The following is a 20,737-nucleotide window of genomic DNA, read 5'->3' on the forward strand; positions in this document are numbered from 1 at the left end:
TTGAAAGGAAACGGAAAAGTTCTCGTTTTCGACTCCTGACTCGTCTGACTTCCTCTTTCGCTGTGTGTGTGAGAGAGAGGAGGGAGGGGAGGAGGCGTAAGCGTTGGGTTTAACTACATTACCACAAAATACTCCGTGCTTTACCACCCCCTGTCCTTTACAATACTTCCCTGTGCTTAACCAGACCTCTCTGTGCTTTACAATGCTTCCCTATGCTTTACCAGACCTCTCTCTGCTTTACAATGCTTCCCTATGCTTTACCAGACCTCTCTGTGCTTTACAATGCTTCCCTGTGCTTTACCAGACCTCTCTGTGCTTTACAATGCTTCCCTATGCTTTACCAGACCTCTCTGTGCTTTACAATGCTTCCCTGTGCTTTACCAGACCTCTCTGTGCTTTACAATGCTTCCCTATGCTTTACCAGACCTCTCTGTGCTTTACAATGCTTCCCTGTGCTTTACCAGACCTCTCTGTGCTTTACAATGCTTCCCTATGCTTTACTAATAAGACACACACTCACACACACATATCATAAAACCAAATATGTTCCTTAAAACAGCCAGACTATCTACCCTTTCCAAGTCTGCTTTTTAAGTAAATATTTTTGTCAGACATTTTAAAATAACATGCATCCAGTATCACCACAGAAACAGAATCTCGAAATATACAACCCTGATATTCATAATAAGAGTAGAAATCTTATACCCACAGAGCCAGCCCGTGCCTTCAGTGACATTATTATTATTATTATTATTATTATTATTATTATTATTATTATTATTATTATTATTATTATTATTATTTGCTAGACCCCTGCTTTCTCCCAGGAGACTCATCCAGGTGTCACAGGGCACCACAGACAAGGTTACAATGCAGGCTCCGTATTTAAACACAGGGCAGTTTACAGTCAGTGCTGATAATAATAACACTGCTAGAATCCAATATGAACTAGGATGCTGTGTATAATAATAACACTGCTAGAATACAATATGAACTAGGATGCCGTGTATAATAATAACACTGCTAGAATACAATATGAACTAGGATGCTGTGTATAATAATAACACTGCTAGAATACAATATGAACTAGGATGCTGTGTATAATAATAACACTGCTAGAATACAATATGAACTAGGATGCTGTGTATAATAATAACACTGCTAGAATCCAATATGAACTAGGATGCTGTGTATAATAATAACACTGCTAGAATACAATATGAACTAGGATGCCGTGTATAATAATAACACTGCTAGAATACAATATGAACTAGGATGCCGTGTATAATAATAACACTGCTAGAATCCAATATGAACTAGGATGCCGTGTATAATAATAACACTGCTAGAATACAATATGAACTAGGATGCCGTGTATAATAATAACACTGCTAGAATACAATATGAACTAGGATGCCGTGTATAATAATAACACTGCTAGAATACAATATGAACTAGGATGCTGTGTATAATAATAACACTGCTAGAATACAATATGAACTAGGATGCCGTGTATAATAATAACACTGCTAGAATACAATATGAACTAGGATGCCGTGTATAATAATAACACTGCTAGAATCCAATATGAACTAGGATGCCGTGTATAATAATAACACTGCTAGAATACAATATGAACTAGGATGCCGTGTATAATAATAACACTGCTAGAATACAATATGAACTAGGATGCCGTGTATAATAATAACACTGCTAGAATACAATATGAACTAGGATGCCGTGTATAATAATAACACTGCTAGAATACAATATGAACTAGGATGCCGTGTATAATAATAACACTGCTAGAATACAATATGAACTAGGATGCCGTGTATAATAATAACACTGCTAGAATACAATATGAACTAGGAAGCCGTGTATAATAATAACACTGCTAGAATACAATATGAACTAGGATGCCGTGTATAATAATAACACTGCTAGAATACAATATGAACTAGGATGCCGTGTATAATAATAACACTGCTAGAATACAATATGAACTAGGATGCTGTGTATAATAATAACACTGCTAGAATACAATATGAACTAGGATGCCGTGTATAATAATAACACTGCTAGAATCCAATATGAACTAGGATGCTGTGTATAATAATAACACTGCTAGAATACAATATGAACTAGGATGCCGTGTATAATAATAACACTGCTAGAATACAATATGAACTAGGATGCCGTGTATAATAATAACACTGCTAGAATATAATATGAACTAGGAGGCCGTGTATAATAATAAAACTGCTAGAATACAATATGAACTAGGAAGCTGTGTATAATAATAACACTGCTAGAATACAATATGAACTAGGATGCCGTGTATAATAATAACACTGCTAGAATACAATATGAACTAGGATGCTGTGTATAATAACACTGCTAGAATACAATATGAACTAGGAGGCCGTGTATAATAATAACACTGCTAGAATACAATATGAACTAGGATGCCGTGTATAATAATAACACTGCTAGAATACAATATGAACTAGGATGCTGTGTATAATAATAACACTGCTAGAATACAATATGAACTAGGATGCCGTGTATAATAATAACACTGCTAGAATACAATATGAACTAGGATGCCGTGTATAATAATAACACTGCTAGAATACAATATGAACTAGGATGCCGTGTATAATAATAACACTGCTAGAATACAATATGAACTAGGATGCTGTGTATAATAATAACACTGCTAGAATCCAATATGAACTAGGATGCCGTGTATAATAATAACACTGCTAGAATACAATATGAACTAGGATGCTGTGTATAATAATATTACTGCTAGAATGCAATATGAATAGGTGCGTGGATAAGCGCGTCAGCTGAGGATCCAGTGACGAGGTGCTGAGGGCAGGCGAGTCCAGCGCAGACCAGCAGGGGGCGATCAAGAGATCCACCAGCGCATTTTACACCATTTTTTTTTTTTAAAGTCGCTGTAGTAATATAACTGATATATTTTATTTGTAATTTATTTATAAATGCGGCCTCACATTTTAAAGGCAGTTATTAAATTCTCCTTTTATCCGTCTACAGAATGAACTCCCTCAGCTTCATAGAGTCCAGTGAAAGCTGCTGAATAATGTTCCCTTGTTAACATATTGAATTCCACGCCCTCTATATAGAATGAACTCCCTCAGAATGAACTCCCTCAGCTTCATAGAGTCCAGTGAAAGCTGCTGAATAATGTTCCCTTGTTAACATATTGAATTGCACCCCCTCTATATAGAATGAACTCCCTCAGCTTCATAGAGTCCAGTGAAAGCTGCTGAATAATGTTCCCTTGTTAACATATTGAATTGCACCCCCTCTATATAGAATGAACTCCCTCAGCTTCATAGAGTCCAGTGAAAGCTGCTGAATAATGTTCCCTTGTTAACATATTGAATTGCACCCCCTCTATATAGAATGAACTCCCTCAGCTTCATAGAGTCCAGTGAAAGCTGCTGAATAATGTTCCCTTGTTAACATATTGAATTGCACCCCCTCTATATAGAATGAACTCCCTCAGCTTCATAGAGTCCAGTGAAAGCTGCTGAATAATGTTCCCTTGTTAACATATTGAATTGCACCCCCTCTATATAGAATGAACTCCCTCAGCTTCATAGAGTCCAGTGAAAGCTGCTGAATAATGTTCCCTTGTTAACATATTGAATTGCACCCCCTCTATATAGAATGAACTCCCTCAGCTTCATAGAGTCCAGTGAAAGCTGCTGAATAATGTTCCCTTGTTATCATATTGAATTGCACCCCCTCTATATAGAATGAACTCCCTCAGCTTCATAGAGTCCAGTGAAAGCTGCTGAATAATGTTCCCTTGTTAACATATTGAATTGCACCCCCTCTATATAGAATGAACTCCCTCAGCTTCATAGAGTCCAGTGAAAGCTGCTGAATAATGTTCCCTTGTTATCATATTGAATTGCACCCCCTCTATATAGAATGAACTCCCTCAGCTTCATAGAGTCCAGTGAAAGCTGCTGAATAATGTTCCCTTGTTAACATATTGAATTGCACCCCCTCTATATAGAATGAACTCCCTCAGCTTCATAGAGTCCAGTGAAAGCTGCTGAATAATGTTCCCTTGTTATCATATTGAATTGCACCCCCTCTATATAGAATGAACTCCCTCAGCTTCATAGAGTCCAGTGAAAGCTGCTGAATAATGTTCCCTTGTTAACATATTGAATTGCACCCCCTCTATATAGAATGAACTCCCTCAGCTTCATAGAGTCCAGTGAAAGCTGCTGAATAATGTTCCCTTGTTAACATATTGAATTGCACCCCCTCTATATAGAATGAACTCCCTCAGCTTCATAGAGTCCAGTGAAAGCTGCTGAATAATGTTCCCTTGTTAACATATTGAATTGCACCCCCTCTATATAGAATGAACTCCCTCAGCTTCATAGAGTCCAGTGAAAGCTGCTGAATAATGTTCCCTTGTTAACATATTGAATTGCACCCCCTCTATATAGAATGAACTCCCTCAGCTTCATAGAGTCCAGTGAAAGCTGCTGAATAATGTTCCCTTGTTAACATATTGAATTGCACCCCCTCTATATAGAATGAACTCCCTCAGCTTCATAGAGTCCAGTGAAAGCTGCTGAATAATGTTCCCTTGTTAACATATTGAATTGCACCCCTTCTATATAGAATGAACTCCCTCAGCTTCATAGAGTCCAGTGAAAGCTGCTGAATAATGTTCCCTTGTTAACATATTGAATTGCACCCCCTCTATATAGAATGAACTCCCTCAGCTTCATAGAGTCCAGTGAAAGCTGCTGAATAATGTTCCCTTGTTATCATATTGAATTACACTTCGAGGCGCGCTTATTTACGCGGCTATACGGTATGGACAAGAAGCAGAAGAAAAAAAACAAACAACCGGAAACAATGTAATTCTCCTTTTGTCCAAAACCAAAAAAATAATAAATAAATAAGAGAGAGGAAGTTGTCACCGCTACAGAAACAGACACAAAGTGACGCGCGTACAACTCTTCCAGTGTCTCTGGGTACTGAAAGTTTAGTCGGTTTGAAACGCGATTCTGAAGGACAGGCGGGTTCTGCAGCAACAATCCGAATCCGAAAAACGAAGTTGGACGAAACGTAGCGAAGTTTCCGGTGCGAACTTTGGAGTTGAGTCTGTCTGTCTGTCTGTCTGCACCAGCCGGGTAGGGAGCTAACATCTCAATAATAATAATATTAATAATAATAATAATAATAATAATAGAGATGTATCTACAAAGTGTTCTTAATTAATGTGAGTGAATGTCCGCGAATCTCTAGTATTCAAAAACCGACTAATTATTTTCTGCGGTTCGAGTAGATTGTAACTCTGAAGATCGCACAGTCCTGACGTGTATTTTGTGAACGTTATACAAGTTTCACCATAGTAAGAGCACAGCAAATTGTAGTAAAGCATGGTAAAGCATAGGGAAGCATTGTAAAGCACAGAGAGGTCTGGTAAAGCATAGCGAAGCATTGTAAAGCACAGAGAGGTCTGGTAAAGCATAGGGAAGCATTGTAAAGCACAGAGAGGTCTGGTAAAGCATAGGGAAGCATTGTAAAGCACAGAGAGGTCTGGTAAAGCATAGGGAAGCATTGTAAAGCACAGAGAGGTCTGGTAAAGCACAGGGAAGCATTGTAAAGCACAGAGAGGTCTGGTAAAGCATAGCGAAGCATTGTAAAGCACAGAGAGGTCTGGTAAAGCATAGGGAAGCATTGTAAAGCATAGAGAGGTCTGGTAAAGCACAGGGAAGCATTGTAAAGCACAGAGAGGTCTGGTAAAGCATAGGGAAGCATTGTAAAGCACAGAGAGGTCTGGTAAAGCACAGGGAAGCATTGTAAAGCACAGAGGTCTGGTAAAGCATAGGGAAGCATTGTAAAGCACAGAGAGGTCTGGTAAAGCACAGGGAAGCATTGTAAAGCACAGAGAGGTCTGGTAAAGCATAGGGAAGCATTGTAAAGCACAGAGAGGTCTGGTAAAGCACAGGGAAGCATTGTAAAGCACAGAGAGGTCTGGTAAAGCACAGGGAAGCATTGTAAAGCACAGAGAGGTCTGGTAAAGCATAGGGAAGCATTGTAAAGCACAGAGAGGTCTGGTAAAGCATAGGGAAGCATTGTAAAGCACAGAGAGGTCTGGTAAAGCATAGGGAAGCATTGTAAAGCACAGAGAGGTCTGGTAAAGCACAGGGAAGCATTGTAAAGCACAGAGAGGTCTGGTAAAGCACAGGGAAGCATTGTAAAGCACAGAGAGGTCTGGTAAAGCATAGGGAAGCATTGTAAAGCACAGAGAGGTCTGGTAAAGCATAGGGAAGCATTGTAAAGCACAGAGAGGTCTGGTAAAGCATAGGGAAGCATTGTAAAGCACAGAGAGGTCTGGTAAAGCATAGGGAAGCATTGTAAAGCACAGAGAGGTCTGGTAAAGCATAGGGAAGCATTGTAAAGCACAGAGAGGTCTGGTAAAGCATAGGGAAGCATTGTAAAGCACAGAGAGGTCTGGTAAAGCATAGGGAAGCATTGTAAAGCACAGAGAGGTCTGGTAAAGCACAGGGAAGCATTGTAAAGCACAGAGAGGTCTGGTAAAGCATAGGGAAGTATTGTAAAGCACAGAGAGGTCTGGTAAAGCATAGGGAAGCATTGTAAAGCACAGAGAGGTCTGGTAAAGCATAGGGAAGCATTGTAAAGCACAGAGAGGTCTGGTAAAGCATAGGGAAGCATTGTAAAGCACAGAGAGGTCTGGTAAAGCATAGGGAAGCATTGTAAAGCACAGAGAGGTCTGGTAAAGCACACACACACACACACACACACACACACATATATATTATAATAATATAATCTATTATATATGATATATATAGATATATATAATTATATATATATCTGATATACCCCTTCAATCTCTTCTGTCGAGTCGGAAGTGACACGCCCTTCCTGTGTTTTGCAGAGAGAGAGAGAGAGCGAGAGAGAGAGAGAGAGAGAGAGAGAGAGAGAGAGAGAGAGAGAGAGAGAGAGAGACAGTCAGTCAGTCAGGAGTTTGTGTGTGTGTGCGTGTCTGTCTCTGTGAGTTTAGAATATAAATCTCCACTGTATGAGAGTCCATGCACAGTGTGTGTGTCTCACTCTCTCTCTCCCCCTCTCTCTCCTTCTATCTCTCCCCATAGGGAACGATGTCGGATTACGGAGCGATTGTTCAAAAGCTGCGGGATTCTTTCGGCTCCCGGAAAACCCATCCAGCAGAATTCCGGATCTCGCAGCTGGACGCGATCGTGAAGCTCCTGAGAGAGAACGAGGGGGCGATCGTGGAAGCTCTGGAGAAAGACCTGCACAAGGTGAGAGAGGAGAGGAGGGGAGGAGAGAGAGAGAGGAGGGGAGAGGAGAGGGAGGAGAGAGGAGGGGAGAGGAGGGGAGAGAGAGGAGAGAGGAGAGGAGAGGAGAGAGAGAGAGGAGAGGGGAGAGGAGAGGATGAGGGGAGAGGAGAGAGGAGAGTGGGGGATAGGGGAGGGGAGAGGAGAGAGAGAGGAGAGAGGGGGAGAGGGGAGGTGAGAGGAGAGAGAGGAGAGAGGAGAGAGGGGGAGAGAGGAGTCTCTTGGTTTCACTAGGAGTTTAATAATGAGACTCCCGCTGCACAGCAGTGTGATCCAGTCCTGGTTTCACTGGGAGTTTAATAATAAGACACACCTGAGCTTGTTACCTAGACACACTGGGGCTGATCAAGCTGGTAGTAAAACCTGGACTGGATCACACTGCTGTGTCTGATTACCATGCCAGGACTGTATCTCAGCGTATCTCGTGTGTGCCTCCACATTGCTTCTCACGCTCCCCCTCTCCACTCCCCCCCGCCCCCCAGCCAAAATTCGAGACGATGATCTCAGAGATCTCCATAACGATTAACGAAGCCAACTACGCCATCAATCACTTGGACGCGTGGATGAAGCCAGAACACGTGGAGAAACCCCTGGTGAGAGGAATCAGAGAGCAGTAACACACAGCAAGTCACAGCATGCCTCTGCTGCCCTAACACTCTGTCTCTCTGTCCTGTCTTTCTGTCCTGTCTACTCTCCTGTCTCTCTGCGTTCTTATTTAATGTCTTGTCTCTGTGTTTAATCTCCTGTCTCTCTGCGTTCTTATTTAATCTCCTGTCTCTGTGTTCTATCTGGTGTCTCTGTGTTCTTGTTTAATTTCCTGGCTCTGTGTGTTTAATCTCTTGTCTCTCTGTGTTTAATCTCCTGTCTCTCTCTCTCTGTGTTTAATCTCCTGTCTCTCGCTCTCTGTGTTTAATCTCCTGGCTCTCTGTGTTTAATCTCCTGGCTCTCTCTCTGTGTTTAATCTCCTGTCTCTCTGTGTTTAATCTCCTTTTTCTATGTTTAGTCTCCTGTCTCTCTGTGTTTAATCTCCTTTCTCTGTGTTTAGTCTCCTGTCTCTCTGTGTTTAATCTCCTGTCTCTCTCTCTGTGTTTAATCTCCTGCTCTCTCTTTGTGTTTAATCTCCTTTCTCTCTGTGTTTAATCTCCTGGCTCTCTGTGTTTAATCTCCTGGCTCTGTCTCTGTGTTTAATCTCCTGTCCCTCTCTCTGTGTTTAATCTCCTATCTCTCTCTCTGTGTTTAATCTCCTGTCTCTCTGTGTTTAATCTCCTGGCTCTCTGTGTTTAATCTCCTGTTTAATCTCCTCTCTCTCTGTGTTTAATCTCCTGTCTCTCTCTCTGTGTTTAATCTCCTGTGTTTAATCTCCTGTCTCTGTGTTTAATCTCCTGTCTCTCTGTGTTTAATCTCCTGTCTCTCTCTCTCTGTGTTTAATCTCCTGTCTCTCTGTGTTTAATCTCCTGTCTCTTCTCTCTGTGTTTAATCTCCTGTTTCTCTCTCTGTGTTTAATCTCCTGTCTCTCTGTGTTTAATCTCCTGTCTCTCTCTCTGTGTTTTCTCCTGTCTCTCTCTCTGTGTTTAATCTCCTGTCTCTCTGTGTTTAATCTCCTGTCTCTTCTCTCTGTGTTTAATCTCCTGTCTCTCTGTGTTTAATCTCCTGTCTCTTTCTCTGTGTTTAATCTCCTGTCTCTTTCTCTGTGTTTAATCTCCTGTCTCTTTCTCTGTGTTTAATATCCTGTCTCTCTCTCTCTGTTTAATCTCTCGTCTCTCTCTCTGTGTTTAATCTCTCGTCTCTCTGCTCCTCTCTCAGGTGATGAAGTTTGATGAGTGTTTTATCCGGAAGGAGCCTCTCGGTGTGGTTCTGATCATCGGAGCCTGGAACTACCCGGTCCAGCTGGTCCTGGTGCCCCTGATAGGAGCGATCGCAGCGGGTAACTGTATACTACCCCTCCCCTATTCCTCTCCCCTACCCATCCCACCCTCCTCCCCCCGCCACCATCCACAAATCGTCTATTGCCACTCGTGTTAGTGTGAGGGTGAGAGAGAAGAGAGGAGATAGTGATAACTGTGAGCACAATCAAGCCTCTCATCTCTCAACTCTCTCCTCTCATCTCATCTCTCTCTCTCCTCTCTCTCCCCCCTCTCATCTCTCCTCTCCTCTCTCCCTCATCTCATCTCTCCTCTCTCATCTCATCTCTCCTCTCTCTCAGGTAACTGTGCTGTGGTGAAGCCCTCTGAGCTCAGTGACTCCACCTCCTCCCTCCTCGCGGAACTCCTCCCCAAATACCTGGACCAGGTAAAGCCCCCCCCCCACCCCCACCTGCCAGTTTAATATCACTAGACTGGGCTGGAATTACATTGTAACTGCAGTTTAATATCACTGGACTGGACTGGAATTACATTGTAACTGCAGTTTAATATCACTAGACTGGACTGGAATTACATTGTAACTGCAGTTTAATATCACTGGACTGGACTGGAATTACATTGTAACTGCAGTTTAATATCACTGGACTGGACTATGTCTTATTATCAAACTCCTAGTGAAAGCAGGACTGGATCACACTGCTGTGCAGCGGGAGTGTGATTATTAAACTCCTAGTGAAAGCAGGACTGGATCACACTGCTGTGCAGCGGGAGTCTGATTATTAAACTCCTAGTGAAAGCAGGACTGGATCACACTGCTGTGCAGCGGGAGTCTGATTATTAAACTCCTAGTGAAAGCAGGACTGGATCACACTGCTGTGCAGCGGGAGTCTGATTATTAAACTCCTAGTGAAAGCAGGACTGGATCACACTGCTGTGCAGCGGGAGTCTGATTATTAAACTCCTAGTGAAAGCAGGACTGGATCACACTGCTGTGCAGCGGGAGTCTGATTATTAAACTCCCAGTGAAAGCAGGACCGGATGGTATTGTTAGTATTGTGATGATGGTGATTAGTGCTTTCATTGTGTTTGTACGCAGAGTTGCTTCTCTGTTGTTTGCGGAGCAGCCAAAGAGACGACTGAACTGCTGGAGCAGAGATTCGACCACATATTCTTAGAGAGAGAGAGAGAGAGAGAGAGGAGAGGAGAGAGGAGAGGAGAGGAGAGAGATGTCTCGTGCGTTTGAGGGGGTGTGTCTCTCGTGTGCTTCAGGGGGCGTGTCTCTCGTGCGTTTGAGGGTGTGTGTCTCTCGTGTGCTTCAGGGGGCATGTCTCTCGTTTGTTTGAGGGGGTGTGTCTCTCATTTGTTTGAGGGGGGCGTGTCTCTCGTGCGTTTGAGGGTGTGTGTCTCGTGTGTTTCAGGGGGCGTGTCTCTCATTTGTTTGAGGGGGCGTGTCTCTCGTGTGTTTCAGGGGGTGTGTCTCTCGTGCGTTTGAGGGGGGGCGTGTCTCGTGCGTTTGAGGGGGCGTGTCTCGTGCGTTTGAGGGTGTGTGTCTCGTGTGTTTCAGGGGGCGTGTCTCTCATTTGTTTGAGGGGGCGTGTCTCTCGTGTGTTTCAGGGGGCGTGTCTCTCGTGCGTTTGAGGGTGTGTGTCTCATTTATTTGAGGGGGCGTGTCTCTCGTGTGTTTCAGGGTGTGTGTCTCGTGCGTTTGAGGGGGGGCGTGTCTCTCGTGTGTTTGAGGGGGCGTGTCTCGTGCGTTTGAGGGTGTGTGTCTCATTTATTTGAGGGGGCGTGTCTCTCGTGTGTTTCAGGGGGCGTGTCTCATTTGTTTGAGGGGGCGTGTCTTGTGTGTTTGAGGGGGCGTGTCTCTCATTTGTTTGAGGGGGTGTGTCTCTCGTGTGTTTGAGGGGGCGTTTCATTTGTTTGAGGGGGCGTGTCTCTCGTGCGTTTGAGGGGGCGTGTCTCGTGCGTTTGAGGGGGCGTGTCTCTCGTGCATTTCAGGGGGCGTGTCTCTCATGTGTCTCTCGTGTGTTTCAGGGGGCGCGTCCGTGGCTCGCTCGGTGATGCGCGCCGCTTCCTGTCACCTGACCCCCGTGACGCTGGAGCTGGGGGGTAAGAGCCCCGCCCTGGTGGAGGGGAGCTGTGACGTCACGGTGACGGCGCGGAGGCTGGTCTGGGCCCGGTTCTTCAACGCGGGTCAGAGCTGCGTCGCCCCGGACTATGTGCTCTGCACCCCGGAGACACAGCGCCTCCTGCTGCCCGCGCTCAGGGACTGCATCGCCCAGCTCTATGGGACGCAGCCCAGGGAGTCCCGAGACTTCGGCAGGATCATCAACCAGCGACACTTCGAGAGAATCCGAGACCTGCTGAGGAAGAGCCAGGGGAGAGTGGAGATCGGGGGAGAAACTGAGGAGGGGGAGAGGTACATAGGTGAGAGAGGAGAGGAGATCGAGGAGGGGGAGAGGAAAGAGGAGGAGAGAGGATAGAGGGGGTCAGACTGAGGAGGGGGAGAGGAGAGAAGCAGAGACTGAGGAGAGAGAGAGGGGGAGATGAGGGGAGAGGAGAGAGGAAAGAGGAGACTGAGGATGGGGAGAGGTACATAGGTGAGAAAGGAGAGGAGATCGAGGAGGGGGAGAGGAGAGACTGAGGAGAGAGGAAAGAGGAGATCGAGGAGGGAGAGGAGAGAGGAAAGAGGAGGAGAGAGGATAGAGGGGGTCAGACTGAGGAGGGGGAGAGAAGAGAAGCAGAGACTGAGGAGAGGGAGAGAGGAAAGAGGAGACTGAGGATGGGGAGAGGTACATAGGTGAGAGAGGAGAGACTGAGGAGAGAGGAAAGAGGAGACCGAGGAGGGAGTGGAGAGAGGAAAGAGGAGGAGAGAGGATAGAGGGGGTCAGACTGAGGAGGGGGAGAGGAGAGAAGCAGAGACTGAGGAGAGGGAGAGGGGGAGAGGAGAGAGATAGAGGAGACTGAGGAAGGGAGAGGAGAGAGGAAAGAGGAGACTGAGGATGGGGAGAGGTACATAGGTGAGAGAGGAGGAGAGAGGAGACTGAGGATGGGGAGAGGGGAGAGAGGGAGAGACTGAGGAGGGGTAGAGGAGAGGAGAGGAAGGGGATGCTGGTAGTGTTGAGTGTTTACCCAATCCCTCTTTCCCCCCGGCAGCCCCCACGGTGCTGGTGGACGTGAGCGAGTCAGACCCTGTGATGCAGGAGGAGATCTTCGGACCGGTCCTCCCGATCCTCACTGTGGACAGCCTGGAGGAAGCCATCAACTTCATCAACCGCAGAGAGAAACCACTGGCACTGTATCTGTACACTAGAGACAGCAAGGTGAGGAGAGAGAGGAGAGGAGAAGGGGGAGAGAGGAGAGGAGAGAGGGGGGAGAGAGAGAGAGAGAGAGGGGGGAGAAGAGGGGAGAGAGGTGTGTGTCAGCATCACTGTGTGTGTCAGTGTGAGTGTACCACTATGTTTGTGTGTACAGGGCTGGTAATCAGACTCCTATTGCACAGCAGTGTCACTCAGTCTAGGTTTCACTACCAGCTTGATCAGCCCCAGTGTGTCTAGGTAACAAGCTCAGGTGTGTCTGATTATTAAACTCCTAGTGAAAGCAGGACTGGATCACACTGCTGTGCAGCGGGAGTCTGATTATTAAACTCCTAGTGAAAGCAGGACTGGATCACACCGCTGTGCAGCGGGAGACTGATTATTAAACTCCTAGTGAAAGCAGGACTGGATCACACTGCTGTGCAGCGGGAGTCTGATTATTAAACTCCTAGTGAAAGCAGGACTGGATCACACTGCTGTGCAGCGGGAGTCTGATTATTAAACTCCTAGTGAAAGCAGGACTGGATCACACTGCTGTGCAGCGGGAGTCTGATTATTAAACTCCTAGTGAAAGCAGGACTGGATCACACTGCTGTGCAGCGGGAGTCTGATTATTAAACTCCTAGTGAAAGCAGGACTGGATCACACCGCTGTGCAGCGGGAGTCTGATTATTAAACTCCTAGTGAAAGCAGGACTGGATCACACCGCTGTGCAGCGGGAGTCTGATTATTAAACTCCTAGTGAAAGCAGGACTGGATCACACTGCTGTGCAGCGGGAGTCTGATTATTAAACTCCTAGTGAAAGCAGGACTGGATCACACTGCTGTGCAGCGGGAGTCTGATTATTAGAACTCTAGTGAAAGCAGGACTGGATCACACTGCAGGTGGTTACCAAGGTGATGGAATGTACCAGCAGCGGGGGGTTCTGCTCCAATGATGGACTGGTCCACATGACTGTGATAACACTGCCGTTTGGAGGAGTGGGTGAGAAACACCGAGACACTGAAACACACACACAAAGAAACCGAGTAAAGTTGAGAAGGTAGTGATTTTAAAAATGAACACTGTTCCTCTCTCTTTCTCTCTCACCCCAGGCTCCAGTGGTGTGGGTCGTTACCACGGCAGGTTCAGTTTCGACTCGTTCTCTCACCAGCGCTCCTGCGTGCTGCGCGGCTTCGGGCTTGAGTGGGCGAACCAGCTGCGCTACCCGCCCTACAGCGAGCAGCAACTGGAGAGACTGCTGCAGGCAACGCAGGATTATTAAGCTGCCTAGAGGAAGGGGAGAGGGGGAGCTGCACACTGCTGTAGAGGAGAGGGAGGAGGAGCTGCAGCGCTGCTGTAGAGGAGAGGAGAGGGGGAGCAGCACACTGCTGTAGAGGAGAGGAGAGTCTGGGGAGCAGGGGCACGCTGCTGTAGAGAGAGGAGAGGGGGAGCTGCACGCTGCTGTCAGGAGAGGGGGAGCTGCCTGCTAGAGGAGAGGAGAGGGGGAGTGCACACTGCTGTAGAGGAGAGGGGGAGCGGCACGCTGCTGTAGAGGAGAGGAGAGGGGGAGCTGCACGCTGCTGTAGAGGAGAGGAGAGGGGGAGCTGCACACTGCTAGAGGAGAGGAGAGGGAGAGCTGCAGCTGCAGGGGGACTGCAGAGAGGAGAGGGGGAGCTGCACGCTGCTGTAGAGGAGAGGAGAGGGGGAGCTGCACACTGCTGTAGAGGAGAGGAGAGGGGGAGCTGCACGCTGCTGTAGAGGAGAGGAGAGGGGGAGCTGCACACTGCTGTAGAGGAGAGGAGAGGGGGAGCTGCACACTGCTGTAGAGGAGAGGAGAGGGGGAGCTGCACACTGCTGTAGAGGAGAGGAGAGGGGGAGCTGCACGCTGCTGTAGAGGAAGGAGAGGGGGAGCTGCACGCTGCTGTAGAGGAGAGGAGAGGGGGAGCTGCACGCTGCTGTAGAGGAGAGGAGAGGGGGAGCAGCACGCTGCTGTAGAGGAGAGGAGAGGGGGAGCTGCACGCTGCTGTAGAGGAGAGGAGAGGGGGAGCGGCACGCTGCTGTAGAGGAGAGGAGAGGGGGAGCTGCACGCTGCTGTAGAGGAGAGGAGAGGGGGAGCTGCACGCTGCTGTAGAGGAGAGGAGAGGGGGAGCTGCACGCTGCTGTAGAGGAGAGGAGAGGGGGAGCTGCACGCTGCTGTAGAGGAGAGGAGAGGGGGAGCTGCACACTGCTGTAGAGGAGAGGAGAGGGGGAGCTGCACGCTGCTGTAGAGGAGAGGAGAGGGGGAGCTGCACGCTGCTGTAGAGGAGAGGAGAGGGGGAGCTGCACGCTGCTGTAGAGGAGAGGAGAGGGGGAGCTGCACGCTGCTGTAGAGGAGAGGAGAGGGGGAGCTGCACGCTGCTGTAGAGGAGAGGAGAGGGGGAGCTGCACGCTGCTGTAGAGGAGAGGAGAGGGGGAGCTGCACGCTGCTGTAGAGGAGAGGAGAGGGGGAGCTGCACGCTGCTGTAGAGGAGAGGAGAGGGGGAGCTGCACGCTGCTGTAGAGAGAGGAGAGGGGGAGCTGCACGCTGCTGTAGAGGAGAGGAGAGGGGGAGCTGCACGCTGCTGTAGAGGAGAGGAGAGGGGGAGCAGCACGCTGCTGTAGAGGAGAGGAGAGGGGGAGCAGCACGCTGCTGTAGAGGAGAGGAGAGGGGGAGCGGCACGCTGCTGTAGAGGAGAGGAGAGGGGGAGCTGCACGCTGCTGTAGAGGAGAGGAGAGGGGGAGCAGCACGCTGCTGTAGAGGAGAGGAGAGGGGGAGCTGCACGCTGCTGTAGAGGAGAGGAGAGGGGGAGCTGCACGCTGCTGTAGAGGAGAGGAGAGGGGGAGCTGCACGCTGCTGTAGAGAGAGGAGAGGGGGAGCTGCACGCTGCTGTAGAGGAGAGGAGAGGGGGAGCTGCACGCTGCTGTAGAGGAGAGGAGAGGGGGAGCTGCACGCTGCTGTAGAGGAGAGGAGAGGGGGAGCTGCAGCTGCTGTAGAGGAGAGGGGGAGCTGCACGCTGCTGTAGAGGAGAGGAGAGGGGGAGCTGCACGCTGCTGTAGAGGAGAGGAGAGGGGGAGCTGCACGCTGCTGTAGAGGAGAGGAGAGGGGGAGCTGCACGCTGCTGTAGAGGAGAGGAGAGGGGGAGCTGCACGCTGCTGTAGAGAGGAGAGAGGAGAGGGGGAGCTGCACGCTGCTGTAGAGGAGAGGAGAGGGGGAGCTGCACGCTGCTGTAGAGGAGGGGGAGGAGAGGGGGAGCTGCACGCTGCTGTAGAGGAGAGGAGAGGGGGAGCTGCACGCTGCTGTAGAGGAGAGGAGAGGGGGAGCTGCACGCTGCTGTAGAGGAGAGGAGAGGGGGAGCTGCACACTGCTGTAGAGAGGAGAGGGGGAGCTGCACGCTGCTGTAGAGGAGAGGAGAGGGGGAGCTGCACGCTGCTGTAGAGAGGAGAGGGGGAGCTGCACGCTGCTGTAGAGGAGAGGAGAGGGGGAGCACGCTGCTGTAGAGAGGAGAGGGGGAGCTGCACGCTGCTGTAGAGGAGAGGAGAGGGGGAGCTGCACGCTGCTGTAGAGGAGAGGAGAGGGGGAGCTGCACGCTGCTGTAGAGGAGAGGAGAGGGGGAGCTGCACGCTGCTGTAGAGGAGAGGAGAGGGGGAGCAGCACGCTGCTGTAGAGGAGAGGAGAGGGGGAGCAGCACGCTGCTGTAGAGGAGAGGAGAGGGGGAGCTGCACGCTGTAGAGGAGAGGAGAGGGGGAGCTGCACACTGCTGTTAGAGGAGAGGGGGAGCTGCACGCTGCTGTAGAGGAGAGGAGGGGGAGCTGCACACTGCTGTAGAGGAGAGGAGAGGGGGAGCTGCACACTGCTGTAGAGGAGAGGAGAGGGGGAGCTGCACGCTGCTGTAGAGGAGAGGAGAGGGGGAGCTGCACGCTGTTGTAGAGGAGAGGAGATTGGGGGAGCTGCACGCTGCTGTAGAGGAGAGGAGAGGGGGAGCTGCACCTGCTCTATATAGAATGGAGGGCTTCACCCTGCTGGTAAGGAGGAGATGGTGGAGCTGCATCCTGCTTGCTGGAAGATAGGATAGGGGAGCTGCAACTCTGCTTAGAGTGAGAGGAGGGGGAGCTGCACGACCTGCTGTAAGAGGGACGAGTAGTGGGAGCGGCAACGCTGCCTGTAAGAGGAGAAGGGGGTAACGGCACGCTTGCGCGGTATAGTACGGAGAGGGGAGACTGCAACACTGCTTTAGAAGAGAGGAGGAGAAGGGAGCTGCACCACGTGCCTTTCGAGGAGAGGTGGGACGCTGGCACTGCGCATCAGAGATAGGACGAGGGTGAGCTGGCACAATCATAGAGTCCAGCTGAAAGCTGCTGAATAATGTTCCCTTGTTAACAGAGGAGAGGGGGAGCACCCCCTCTATATAGGAATGAAGGGGGAGCCTCAGCTTCATAGAGTCCAGTGAAAGCTGCTGAATAATGTTCCCTTGTTAACATATTGAATTGCACACCCTCTATATAGAATGAACTCACTCAGCTCCATAGAGTCCAGTGAAAGCTGCTGAATAATGTTCCCTTGTTAACATATTGAATTGCACCCCCTCTATATAGAATGAACTCCCTCAGCTTCATAGAGTCCAGTGAAAGCTGCTGAATAATGTTCCCTTGTTAACATATTGAATTGCACCCCCTCTATATAGAATGAACTCATTCAGCTTCATAGAGTCCAGTGAAAGCTGCTGAATAATGTTCCCTTGTTATCATATTGAATTGCACCCCCTCTATATAGAATGAACTCCCTCAGCTTCATAGAGTCCAGTGAAAGCTGCTGAATAATGTTCCCTTGTTAACATATTGAATTGCACCCCCTCTATATAGAATGAACTCCCTCAGCTTCATAGAGTCCAGTGAAAGCTGCTGAATAATGTTCCCTTGTTATCATATTGAATTGCACCCCCTCTATATAGAATGAACTCCCTCAGCTTCATAGAGTCCAGTGAAAGCTGCTGAATAATGTTCCCTTGTTATCATATTGAATTGCACCCCCTCTATATAGAATGAACTCCCTCAGCTTCATAGAGTCCAGTGAAAGCTGCTGAATAATGTTCCCTTGTTAACATATTGAATTGCACCCCCTCTATATAGAATGAACTCCCTCAGCTTCATAGAGTCCAGTGAAAGCTGCTGAATAATGTTCCCTTGTTAACATATTGAATTCCACCCCCAGCACTTTGCAGTTTTCCAGATACTTAACAATAGAAAAAGTGACATTGAAAAAAGTGACATTATGAAAATCTAACATGAAATATTACTGCACTGCTATTCTGACCTCCAGTAGACACTTGTTTTGCGAGATCGTTTTGTAGTTTCTCTTTGATCATGTTAAAAGATCTGAATTTTGTTTTGTGATTCAATCCTAAAAAAAAATTTGGTGATACAAAACTACCGTATTTCTGTCTTTCTGAACTCTGTCTCTCTCCCAACCCTTTATACAGAAAAAATAAACATTTCAAAGTAAGAAAAATCCATTCATTTCTTCAATGTTTTTATTCCATTATCAATAATAACATATTTACCTATAATAATCATTGCACTTTTTTCCATTGTAATATAATTACATTCCCCAGCCACCCAGAAATAACAGTTTAAAAAATAATTAAAAAGACAAATCAATAATAATAATAATAATAAAAAATAAGGAATTCAATGTTTTTGATAATCAATAATAACTGTATTTAATTCTGTCCATTGCTGAACTAATTGTCAGTTCTCCCAGCCACCTTAACAATATGGAAAAAATAAACATTATGAAAATCTAACATAAATTTAGTACTGAAATTTTCACCACACAGGTTGTGCTTCTAAGACCTGTGGGCATTTTTTTCTAATTGTTGTCTTTTTTAGTCCAAGTACAGTTTTCCTGCAAACCTTTATTAGAGGTGTACAAGCGTTAAAAACGTACCGTAATGTTGTATGTATGTGTCTTGCCTAGCTACGTCCTGAACTCGGGGTAGAGTCTATTGCATCCCTTGTCATGCCCTTAAACCCCTAAGTAAGGGATTGGTTTTTTTTAAAACCATTCAGAGTGATCGATATTATTGACAGAAGGGTCAGACGAACGGAGGTTTTTAGGGAACCGATTTCAAATTTTCTGTAAGTTTCATTGCATAATAATAAAATAATAATAATAATAATAATAATGCCTCTGCTTTTTCACCATTCAGATCGTGCTCCGATTAGACTGTTTTTAGGTCATGTGTTCTGGTGGTAAAGTCCTGCGCTGTGTGAAGGATTCGGTCGTTCAGGTCGTCTCTTTGTGGATGAGGGTCCCTGCTGTCCAGAGGGGCTGGTCCCCCCCCTGTTCAGAGGGGGAGCGAGTGAAGAAACAGCAGCTGGGGTTGGTGAGGACCGATCACCGCGCCTCAGAGACTCTGCGGAGAGAAGGGAGACCCCCCCCACAGACCCCAGCTGCTGCCTCCATCTTCCCTCTGAACTGGAAAATCAGCCCTGATCGACACTGGTGCCCCTCGTCCCATTTCTGTGGAATAAATCCCACAGCTCTAAAAAGACAGCGTTAGAACTAAAACAGCAGCCCGCAGAAGATTAATATTTTTGGATGCGTGAAAAAAATTGAAAAATTACCACCGCTGAAACAGCCAAGGAAATCTGCACACAACGAGGCTTGTCCCTCTCATTAAAAACACAAATCTCATTGGGGGAACTGACACCCCGCCAATCCCAATGGACAAAACAAGGCCCACCCCCGTGACATCACAGTGCAGAAATCAGATTCGTTAAACTAAACTGAGTCCAGCAGAGCAGCTCTAGTTTGGGGCTCCAGTGCCTTCATCAGCGTTACTGAAACTAGAGCTGCTAGTTTGTCACACTGATAAAGGCAGTGTGAAGTCAATGTGTTATTATTATTAGTATTATTAAATGATTACAGTAATTAATTAGAGCCCATTTCATGTTTACAACAGGGCAGGAAACCAAAGAGAGACACCCTGGTCCGCTCCGAATAACAAGGGAGGGCCTTCGGATAAAAACAACAAACGAAAAACTAACAACCAAAGTGATATTGTGACTTGGAAATTGTGTATTTACAGCCCCCCCCCCCCCCCCCCTTTCTAAAAGTTTCTAAAGTCTGGGACAAGAAAGAAACGGTCAAGTATCTTAAGTTTTTGGTTTCTTAAAAACCAATTGATACTAGTTTCTACACACTCAGTAGAGCAGTTAAAGTCTGTTTGATTTTGGTTTTGTCAGTCCACAAGTTTTTGGTGTAAAGGTTCGTGTAATATCGACATAGCTATATTATATATAATATATATATATATATATAATATAAATTTGTGCCAAATTTTTATTTTAAAAATTAGACATAGGACTGTATCCTGATTGGATACCCTCCATTGCCGGATTTTGATTTGTCACGTCGAATTGACCTCAACATATAATGGAGTACAATAACATATACTATATTATATAGTGATATATTGTAAGATATATATATACCATATATATATATACATATGTATATATACAATATATACATATATATGTATATATACATACATATATACAATATACTTATATAGACATATATATATATATATATTATATATATATATATATATACATATATATATATATATATATATATATATATATATATATACTATAATATATACATTCATATATTTTTTTACAATACATATAATACCGGTATAGTTTTATTTGTATTGGTGACATAGGTATTATCGTATTATAGGATATATATATATATGTGTACCTATATATGTAATATATATATATATATATATATATATATATATATATATATATATAATATATATATATATATATATATATATATATATATATATAGGCACACACACACACAGTCGTGGGTTTAGTAGGAACCAAAGACGGGTCTGTGGCTTTCTGCCAGACGTTCCTCGACACGTCTACGCGGTGCAAACCTGGAGCTGTGCAAGTCTTTGCAGATCTCTTCTTGGATACAAAACCAAGTCAGAATCTCTAGAATAGAAAACGATCGCCAACGAGAGAGAGAGAGAGAGAGAGGAGTTTGGGTTCCGCGCTGGCATACAGAAACGGCAGCCTTGTTCTGCCTGCATCTCGCAGGGGCGCGCTGGACAGTGTCGGACCCCCGATCGCGGC

The 20,737-nt window shown here is 46.6% G+C and overlaps 2 protein-coding genes across 2 annotated transcripts in view; one reads left to right on the plus strand and one right to left on the minus strand.

Annotated features, from left to right (window-relative positions):
- Nucleotides 1–86, minus strand: part of unc93b1 (unc-93 homolog B1, TLR signaling regulator) — a 10,945-nt gene extending 10,859 nt beyond the window's left edge. Inside the window, exon 1 of the mRNA XM_041231937.1 lies at nucleotides 1–86. This exon is cut by the window's left edge and continues 181 nt beyond it. The gene's annotated coding sequence lies outside the window, so the exon portion shown is untranslated.
- Nucleotides 87–4,951: 4,865 nt separating this feature from the next.
- Nucleotides 4,952–13,841, plus strand: aldh3b1 (aldehyde dehydrogenase 3 family, member B1). The gene is made up of 10 exons (XM_041231938.1): nucleotides 4,952–5,201; nucleotides 7,194–7,361; nucleotides 7,880–7,990; nucleotides 9,201–9,321; nucleotides 9,601–9,686; nucleotides 10,356–10,431; nucleotides 11,288–11,686; nucleotides 12,416–12,582; nucleotides 13,462–13,561; nucleotides 13,672–13,841. Exons 2-10 carry the CDS (start codon nucleotides 7,200–7,202, stop codon nucleotides 13,839–13,841), a joined length of 1,392 nt encoding a protein of 463 aa, XP_041087872.1. The 5' UTR covers nucleotides 4,952–5,201; nucleotides 7,194–7,199.
- Nucleotides 13,842–20,737: the final 6,896 nt, after the last annotated feature.

The sequence above is a fragment of the Polyodon spathula genome, chromosome 29 (assembly GCF_017654505.1).
Source record: "Polyodon spathula isolate WHYD16114869_AA chromosome 29, ASM1765450v1, whole genome shotgun sequence".
In the NCBI taxonomy this organism is placed as follows: Eukaryota; Metazoa; Chordata; class Actinopteri; order Acipenseriformes; family Polyodontidae; genus Polyodon; species Polyodon spathula.

Coding starts and splice junctions, on each gene's coding strand:
- aldh3b1 (XM_041231938.1), top strand. CDS start 7,200: ATGTCGGATTACGGAGCGATTGTTCAAAAGCTGCGGGATTCTTTCGGC. Junction 7,362..7,879: donor TGGAGAAAGACCTGCACAAG/GTGAGAGAGGAG, acceptor CCCGCCCCCCAG/CCAAAATTCGAGACGATGAT. Junction 9,687..10,355: donor TCCCCAAATACCTGGACCAG/GTAAAGCCCCCC, acceptor GTTTGTACGCAG/AGTTGCTTCTCTGTTGTTTG.